Source organism: Nanorana parkeri, unplaced genomic scaffold, assembly GCF_000935625.1.
Source record: "Nanorana parkeri isolate BGI_ZX_2015 unplaced genomic scaffold, ASM93562v1 scaffold1239, whole genome shotgun sequence".
NCBI lineage: Eukaryota > Metazoa > Chordata > Amphibia > Anura > Dicroglossidae > Nanorana > Nanorana parkeri.
In genome coordinates, this window is record NW_017307507.1 from 123,463 (window position 1) to 133,578 (window position 10,116).

Genomic DNA, 10,116 nt, shown 5'->3' on the forward strand with positions numbered 1-10,116 from the left:
TATCAGAGGAGCAGAGGGTGTCCACAGCGGTGTCCATTATTTTCTGCAGGGCTAGAAGTAGCCTCAGGGCAGCCATAGACAATGAGATGCCAGCTCCAACAATAACATATGGGGGGGGGGTCGTTTGCTTGTCCTAGCTACTCTGCTGCTTGCTATATGTGTCAAACAGACAGAGGCGCAGTTATAGTCCGTTCTTGACCCTTTCACTGCCATTTGTTTTACATGAAAACACATTATATATTTTCTGAAAGCAGAGACCCTGTAGAGTTGCCTATTTCATATTGTATGATATTTACGCACCTGCTTATCCAACCAATGTTGTCAGTAAAAAATATACATAAAATGAATTTTAGTGCATATAAAAAAATTTACAAAACAAAATCAAATTTTCTGTTGTAGCGCTCACCACCGAAGGAGCCGCTGTATGCCCGGTTCATCTCTAGTCTGTCTAGGGGTATGATCTTCAGCTGCCCACCCATTAGCATTAAAGTGACATTAAACCCTCAGATTTTTTAACATAAAACAATACTGTAATGTGCGCCTTAGGCCCCATTCACACTGAGCGATTTATCGAGCGATTTTTGCAGCGATATCGCTCATATTTCCACGCGATATCGCTCTATGTAGCTTCTCCAATCCATTTCAATGGAGCTGTTCACATCTCGTCGACCAATATCGCTCAATATCGCTTGTAGCTCGTCGCTGGTAGCTTGTCGCTCCTACATGACCCTTTTTTCGAGCGTTTTTCGAGCGATATTGCTCCTGATTGCATACAGCCCAATAGGAAAAAGTTGCGCAATATCGCTCAAAATCGCGCGATTGTGTGAATGGGGCCTTACTGTAATCCATGGTAGTTCCCCTTCTCTGGGTGATGCTTTAAAAGCCTTTACAGCTGATCGATTTAGAGGTATCCATAAATGATGGGCCTATAGCCTAAAATTATTCCTGTTATTCTGGCGTGCATGGCGATACCCAACATGTGTAGTACAATTGTTTTTAATGTACACGTGCGTATTTGTATGTGTAAGAGAGGGTTTGAAAATATTTGTTCAATTTTATTTCAAATTGTGTTTTTTGTTTTGGCAATTGTTTAACTCAACGTAACCTAAAGTTCTGACAGGGGGTTCTAGGCTTCCCCTACTCTATTCATTGCCAGCAGGATAGGAATGGAGGGGAAATTTCTCTAAAGCTGGCCCTACACCTTAAGGTCCCCACACACCTTACGATAATCGTACGATAATCGCGGGAAATCCCGCGATCGTACGATTATCGTAAGGTGTGTGGAAGCCGTGCGACCTCTACTACTGTACGGTCGCACGACTTTTAACTTACGGACACGTTCCAAAACCCGCCGAGCATCGTACGATGTTCGGCGGGTTTGTGGCATGTTCGTACGATAAAAGCCATACAGGCCGGTGTGCGCAAGCGCACACTGCCCGTTCGGCATTGCGGTCATCGGAAGCCCGCCCCTCAGGGGGCGTGGCTTGCGATCATCGCAAGTACGATCTGCCTATGCAAGATAGGCAGATCGTACGTTTTTTTAAGTACCTTACAACCATCGCAAGACAAAAGTCTTGCGATGGTTGTAAGGTGTGTGCCCAGCCTTACAATTGTCTGCAGATTGTCTATGGTCAGATGGAAAAGGTGCAACAGATTCCTCCATCTACACTTAAATGTGTGGATGGAGTAATCTCCACCTGGGCCAATCTGTTGCACTTTTTCCATCTGACCACAGAAAATCTGCAGATAATTGTATGGTGTGTGGGCACCTTAACAAAGCCCTGGATAGCAGTAAAACATAAAAGGGTTTTTAACCCTTCCCCCCTCTTTCCAATTTTTTTTTTTTTTTTTAATTGGCTTGACATACTTTGCTAATTAGGGATATCCTTTTCATCGGGAAGGGGTTACAGTTCTCGTTAAGAGGATATCCCTAACCTGCACTTTCCCCACCCCATTGGCTCATCAGACCCTGGGGGATGTTAGATTGGCCTTTTTATGGCCACCCTTAGGATCAGTCGATGTCTCACTGAAGTGTATTTTTGGCATCCAGTCTGTAAATTCATTTTGTGTTAATGTCATACTGTCATGTATTACTATATTTAATCACTTGGCTGAATCATACCTCCCTCACTAATGGAGTCACAGGTAATAGTTAAAGGAGAACTATGAGGTGAGTGATTTTCACTCAGCCTCATAGTTCTAGCCGACCTGTGACAATGAGACTGTCACACGTCGGCTCAATAGATCGGGAAGTGAGCGAACAAATACCGTCGCTCGCTCACTTCTCGATCCTGTCCCTGCAGAGAGCCGTGACTGTCACTCACGGCTCGCTGCAGGGAATCCCCCCCCCTCCCCTGTCCGATCCTCCAGCGCTGACTGGCGGAACGGACAGGGGAGGGGGCGGGTACAGCTGGCTCTGCCTCTTGATAGGCAGAGCCAGCTGTCAATCACGGAGCTGGGTGGATCTCGACAGTAATGTCGGGATCTGTCCCGGCTGCGGCAGTCTCAGTATACTGCGAGCTTTAGCTCACGGGAGGACGCTGGTTTATGTCCTGCCATGACCCTTAGGAGAACTATAGGGAAAACACTTAGCCCATAGTTCTCCTTTAAGGATCTGCCAGAAGTTCTAACCCTTCCTTGCTCTGATCAGTAATAAAAATATAGGGGCTGGAGTTGGGCTTTAATTTCTCCACTGAAAGTGTGACTAATAGTCATGATTATGCATGTGTTTCCATTATGTGCCTAATTTCTCAAAAAAATTCTACATTTTCATATATTTCTCTCCACAGAGGACACAGGTGACAATTCTACAGTCAGACCCCTTTTCAACAATGTGACCCAGAGTAAAGAGGACTCTCTTCAATGTGTCCACCAGCACTCCACCCGAGAAACCCCCGTAGTTGTTCGGACATACCTCTATTCTCGACCCCCACCCTGGAATGAGGAGCTCCCTGTTATCTATGTCATTACACCCACCTACACACGGCCGGTCCAGAAAGCCGAGCTGGTTCGACTAGCCAACACCTTTCTGCATGTCGTCAATTTGCACTGGATTGTGGTTGAAGATTGCCCAAGGAAGACCAAACTGGTGGCCAACCTGTTGGAGAATGCCAGGCTCAACTTTACCCACCTGAACATCGAGAGCCCACATAATCAAAAAGTGGGCTTATCTAGAACCCCTTCACACACCCCAAGAGGAACCATGCAGAGGAACCTGGGCCTACGATGGCTTAGAGATAACATCAATGCTTCCAACCCTCCTGAAGGAGTGGTCTACTTTGCTGATGATGATAACACCTACAGCCTGGAACTTTTTGAAGAGGTAATTCCTTTATGCATAGATTTTGAACACCACTTAATAATGCCTTTATTAATTCAGAGTGCATTGGTTCATGGCTCTATTGAATGCATATGTTTGACATATTTAACCAACTGTCAGGGATGTACGGCTGGGCCGTGAGTGGAACCCCTTGGCAGGGACAAAGAGTCCAAAACAAGGTACAGAGGGAAAATCCAAAAACGTAGTCCGGGTCGAGGCAGGCGGCGAGGTTCAGAAGCGAGAAAGAAGGCCGATAACGGGTTCAGGCAAGGGTTCAGGAAGCAACAGGTTTACACACAGCGAGCTGGTGATCACACCATAGAGGTAGAATAACTCAGCAATCAGCCAAGGCTCTGCCTGGTTTAAATACACAGGGAAACGAAGGACCACCCCCTGGTTGCCGAGGCGACCAGGAAGCTTCGCTAACCAGGAGCCAATAGGAGGGCTGACTGGGCGGATGGTGTGTGCTGGGGACCTCCCCCAGCCTGACTAGCACCTGAAAACACTAAGTGGCGCGGTGCCACTTAGTGGTGTCCTGCCAGGAGGAGGGGAACCCCGTGCCCTGCGCCACCGCTGGCGAGCCTGGTAAGGAGCGGCACCCTTGGTTCCCTGACACCAACTGACCCCTTCATAACATGCCCTGTACCTGTCGTCTGTTTTTTCTCTAATCTTTTGAAGTCAATAGCTAAAGCATGCCATAGTCAAGTTGCTTACTATTGTCAGTTGGATTGGGTGACAATGTTTTGTCTGTGGCTGCAGTAGACACTCTTTTTCAATTGTAGAGGTTACAAGCTTTGTCTGACCTCTTTGTATCCACTTTGGATGAGCTAAGAAGTTAAGACAAATGTACATGTTGAGAAAGCACTTTGTAGGCAGGAAGAACTATGGTCCATTATGAAAAGGATATGTGCTGCAACACTCAACTGTAAACACACCTGAACAGTTTTCCCTTAGCCTTCCTGCAAAGCTACTCCACTTAGCTTCCTGTGGTGGAGTGACAACACTGCTGCATTGCTCATTAAAGGAGAACTATGGGGTCAGGGCGTATCCCCATAGTTCTCCTAAGGGTAACGGGAGGACACAAACTAGCGTCCTCCGGTCACCCAAAGCTCAGTATACCGCGAGCTACAGCTCGCGGTATACTGTGACCCGCAGCCGGGACGGATACGACATTACTGTCGAGATCCACCCAGCTGCGTGAGTGACAGCTGGCTCTGCCTATCTAGAGGCAGAGCCAGCTGTACCCACCCCCTCCCCAGTCCGTTCCGCCAGTCAGCGCTGGAGGATCGGACAGTGGAGGGGGGGAATCCCTGCAGGGAGCCGTGAGTAACAGTCACAGCTCTCTGCAGGGATAGATCGAGAAGTGAGCGAGCGACGCTATGTGTTCGCTCACTTCCCGATCTATTGAGCCGACCTGTGACAATTTCACTGTCACAGGTCGGCTAGAACTATGAGGCTGAGGGATTTTCACTCCCCTCATAGTACTCCTTTAATTCAGAGCAGTGTTGTCACCTTCAGGTAACTTGTGCAAGCTTGCATTACAGTGGGATGAGAAGAAGTTGCAGAAGGGGTGTAACAATCAGCATTGTCATTGCTGATTGACAAGCTTACAGCTTGTCAATCAGCAGCTGGCAACACTTAGCCCTGCCCACTGCTTTCTGTAGTGGAAATACTGCCCCTGCCGCGTAACCCGCCCACTGTAAGCTGCAGTGTCTGGGAGGGGAGCATGTGAGGCCTGAATGAAGGAGGATCTGGATCTTGGCACGGTAAGGGAAGCTATTACTCACTTTATGAGGCTTGTGCATCACATAGTAACTAGATTTGGGACCTAGTAGTATACAAACAGACCACACTATCCAGAGAATTCCAATACTTCAGACTTTATTAAAATTCACAGCAAATCCGGTATAACAGTGAATGAAAGTGTATAATGCAGCAAATACCAACCCTCTATGAATAAGCCTACGGGTGAAACATGTGAGAGGTTGTAGCTGGTTGGGGGTGTGCAGTGCTGGCATTTGCTGCTTTATACACTTGTATCCACTGTTATACTGGATTTGCTGTGAATTTTAATAAAGTCTGAAGTATTGGAATTCTCTGGATAGTGCGGTCTGTTCGTATACTACTACATTCCAAGGTGGAGACGCACCTATTAGACCAGCACCTGGGGAGTCCTGATGGCAGCTAAGGAATCGGAGCGTTGAGATTTCCTTTGGCTCTGGATTTGGGACCTGTTTAGATGTCTTGATTATGATGGAAAATGGAATCGTAACTGAATGATTGGATTTCCACATGTATGGGAAACGTAACATTCTAACTCATTTGATCTTCAATCACATAATTATGCCTTATTCCTGTCTGCCAGATTTCTATTTTCTAGAGTTCCCTGACTATCATTTCATTGAGTTCTTCAATAACATTTTATATTTTAGAGCAGTGGTTCTCAACCTGTGTGACCTCAGAACCAACATTTTTCATTGGCCATTAAGGTCGCCCAAGTCACACTGCAACAGAAGACACGGGATTAGGGTAACTCGCGTTCCGGTGCGGGGGCTTACGAACTGGGGGTGGGAGGTGCGTTTGGGGTACCATTCAAATGAATGGCCATGCAACACACCTCCCACACCAGAATGCATGGTAGGTGTGATTGTGTGGTACAGTGCGTTAATCGCACGGGACTCTGTGGTTAATGCACAGTACTAGAGTAGACGGGCCCTCAAGAACACTGACAGACACACACAACAAGAAGACACAATCTCACACACTCACAGACTTTCTGACACATAAACGCTCCAAACATTTTTTTATGTTTTTTGTTTTTTTAAGGTCCACCCAGTCTCCCTACCTGAACTGGAGTGGATCTTCAGGCTGAGGTCCAGCGTGGGCTGCTGTGCTGTGCCAGAGCCCCATCCATATGTGCCTTGCTTGTACAGCTCCCTTGCGTGCCCTGTAGAGGTGCCAGGAGCCAGACTGTGATGTCACCATGGCACCTCTATAGCACACATGAGGGAGCTGTAAGGAATGCATGTATGGATGAAGCTCTCACGGCCATAGCCCCCGGCCCATCCCAACTCAAGCTGACACTCGGCGCCGGGCAGCATATTTTGAATGGCTGCTTGGCACGAGAACTGACAGTGCTGCGCTAGGGGGAGGCAGATGAGCCTCTCACCTAGAAAAGTGGGAGGCATGCGGCAACCCACTGAAAACGGGGTCACGACCCACTTTTGGGTCACGACCCACCAGTTGAGAACCAAGGTTTTAGAGGAAAACTATATTGCTTTTTGTTCAGTTTCATTTTAAAAAAAAAAAAAGTTTATACTGTGAGCTTTCAAGTCATTTTAATGACCTATAAAAAAAAATCATAATTCTAGAAATAAACCTTTTGTATGGTTCTTTCATGGCACTGTTTTTGCAAACCATTCGGGCCTTATTAACGGGACTGCCCAGCAGTAGCTGCTCACTGTGAAGCTTTTCTTTTTCTAACTGAAACTCCATAAAGAGCCATATAATCTACAGATAGGGAAATTATCCTTCCTCTGAGTTAGTGCTGAACTACGTGTTCTGAATTAAACTGCATTCTCTTTACAACATGCGAGAACAACTGCGGAAATAATGCGCTCAGCAGATTTCGCACCATCTGTGGACTGTACATGACAAAAATATTTATATGTCATTGCAGCACCCTGTAGGAAAGAGTGCTATCAAATGTAGTATTTTCAGATTGTCAGCAGTCTGATGCTGATTTGTGGTCTAGGTTCATTTCCCCCGATCAATCTGTCATCGTTTGCATCTGTCTGCTGCTGGGTGTACCCTGGTCACAGAGCAGAGCAACCAATGAGAGATTGCTATGCTGTGGATATTCCTCTCCAGCTAATCACTGTGAGGCTAATGGTCAGTGGTGCATGCTGGGTCGGGTTGCCACCTGTCCCGGATTCACTTGGACAGTCCGGGTTTTGAGTCCTGTATGTGCTGTTTGTGGGTTTCAGGCCAGCTGAAATGAAGATACAGCACATACAGGACTCAAAAGCTGGACTGTCCAGGTGAATCCGGGACAGGTGGCAACCCTAATGCTAGGGGAGGTAATAAATACTTGGGGTGGACAATGTGAGCTCTCTCTTCCTCCCCCGGGCTATGCCTGTGGGAAAGCTGCTATGGACTATCTGAGATGTCTAGGCCTGAAACCTGTGGACTAGCCGTATGATGACACTGGAGCCTTATGCCAATGGTTACTACTAATGACAAGGATGAATATGACTGGTGACTTCTACCTCAAGTCTTGCTGTGTCAGGTGCTCTACCTGCTGTGCATGGAGACAGTAACCTCACTCTGCCATGGAGCATTATGTATGCACTTTCTATTGCAATGAATGTAATGGAGTCTACATCTGCCTGGATGATCCTAACCCTCTCCCTGAAGTTCTGCAATGAAGTTTTCAGCAGTATATCTACAGTCTGGACATCGTTTTAATCGATTACCCAAGAGGGCGGTAAGTGCTGATGGGCAAACTGAGTGAATTTGCCCCTAGACAAGAAGATCACTGAATTGCGTTAACCCATAGACACCGACCCTAGAGTCAAGGTGTGCTGTGGACCCATTACAGAGGTTTCTTACAGGGAAACACAGGGAGACCCGTTAGTCCTTTTACTGTAGATCACCCTTTGGAGCCAATGGTAGTGTAATCCTGCATTGGGTATCACTGACCGACATAAGGGGGAGTCTACACATTAAATGTTATGTGCACAGGTAGAACAGGTAGATACAGCTGTTGTTTCTAAGCAAAAATAAAATCCAGGCTTCAATAGGGCAGTACAAAATGCTTGAGCTAGAACACATGAAATACCTGAACTGTTTAGATGTTTGTTGAGTGTCACGTTTGACCGCATGTTAGAAATATGGCAAAAGAATGGTCAAAAAAAGAGAGGAGATCATGACCTTTCACAAACAAGAAATAGGATACAAATAGCAAACGAGCAGTTAACCCTTGCAGCGCGGGTCTGGCCCCACTGCAAGGGTTATTAAAATATATTCCCGGAGTTCTTTAAAAGTTGCATTTTCAGTTGAATCTGAGGAAACCACTTGAAAGATTCATTGTGTTGACCTATTTCAAATGCTTTTGTTTGATTTGTTCAATGCAAACAGCTCAACGTCTGTACATTTTGCCAATAAACATGATTTGGGGGTTGAATAATTTTGATTACAACTTTGTATATATATATATATGGAAATTAGCCATAGAGTTAAAGTCAACTAATGCATTTTTAATGCACACACTTTAAAGTTGCAAGGTAAAATTGTGCATGCATGGATACTGTACAGAGAATATATGTTAATTTAGGCAAATCTGTGCTAGCTTTTGCTTTTTTTTGCCTATGTAATATTATCCATATGCCATCTTGCAGAGTCTATAACATTTACTTTCACAGCATTGGAGGTAGATGCTCCCATCTAAAGGAGGTGATGCAATCAATCCCTCACAAGAAATTTGTTGTAGGAACTGCTTTCATTCTTTGCCTTTCATCAGGCGGTATGTAATAGAGCGGTTCTATCGCCTCGTTAATCCCCCTTATCTCCTGCTCTTTTAGAGGAGTGCTCAGAATTGTATGTCGGTGAAACAAAACAGCAGCTACACCAGCGTATGGCACAGCATAGAGGAGCCAAATCCTCTGGTCAGGATTCAGCAGTGTACCTACATCTAAAGGAAAAAGGTCACTCCTTTGAAGACAGTCAAGTACGCATCCTAGACAGGGAGGAGGACTGGTTCAAAAGAGGTGTGAAAGAGGCCATTTATGTAGAAAATGGAGAAGCCAAGCTTGAATGGGACTAGCTCCAATTGTGCAAATGCAATCAACACCTGGTTGTGACAGAGTATGTGGATTGGAGCAACATTCACCATATTTATTCCCAGATAATTTTTGTACAAGTCATTCTGAATGGAGAAAGCTGGTCGGATGGCCAGTGAAACGTCTTCAAGAAAAATACAGCAAGTCCAGTTGCCTTGACTTATTTTTTTACAGATATACCATGACCTGGATGAATGAGAACCTTCACTGACATCTTTTATCACTTTTTACTTGTTTCACTAAATACATGTCTATCAAATGAAAAGGACAGAAAAGTGTGAGACTGGCAGAAGCCACAGGGTGGGGCCCGCAGGAGCCTAGTCACATTGAAGGAGGCGTGGAAAGGGGTATAACCTCTGAGCTGTGCAGCTAGCAAAGATCAAACCAAGAGTTCATAGAAACTCTACACTATGAGGAAGCCAGAAGACACATCCAGTAGTTTTCCAGGTATGCATACAAGCACTGTTTTTAGCTTTCCATTTACATTTAAGAAAAATAAACTTTAGGTCACCAATGAGTTAATCTTTATTTCTGAGCACAGTAAATAAAGGATATATGAACAAAATCCCAATTTATTACCTTTAAGTAATCCTTGGAAACCGTCTGTGCAGGGAAGGTTATTACATCCTCTAAGGATAGCCAAATACGATCCAGTCTGATTTTTTTTGGAAGAGTCAACTTTAATTAGAGTAATATTCAAAGCATATTTAATGAACACAGACAAGGTCACAGCAGAACCTGGTACAGGACCAATCACTGAAGACAAAATGGGAGACATCAGTCAAAATGGTTTTCGATCATTGATACATGATGCATAAAATTATTATTTTTTTATAATGTTATCAGTAAAACAGGAGTAGGTAATCTTAGAGTGGTGGATATCTACTTAAACAATATGGGAGAGATCAAAGATCATGTAGATCAGGTGCGCTTTTTAAATATTTAAATAACAATCAG

At 45.1% G+C, this 10,116-nt stretch overlaps 1 protein-coding gene across 1 annotated transcript in view; it reads left to right on the top strand.

Moving 5' to 3' along the window:
- Positions 1–10,116, top strand: part of LOC108797175 (galactosylgalactosylxylosylprotein 3-beta-glucuronosyltransferase 1-like) — a 111,780-nt gene that overhangs the window by 83,194 nt on the left and 18,470 nt on the right. The window contains exon 3 of the mRNA XM_018568752.1: positions 2,790–3,322. Coding sequence (XP_018424254.1) covers positions 2,790–3,322 — 533 coding nt within the window. The remainder of the gene's footprint in view (positions 1–2,789; positions 3,323–10,116) is intronic.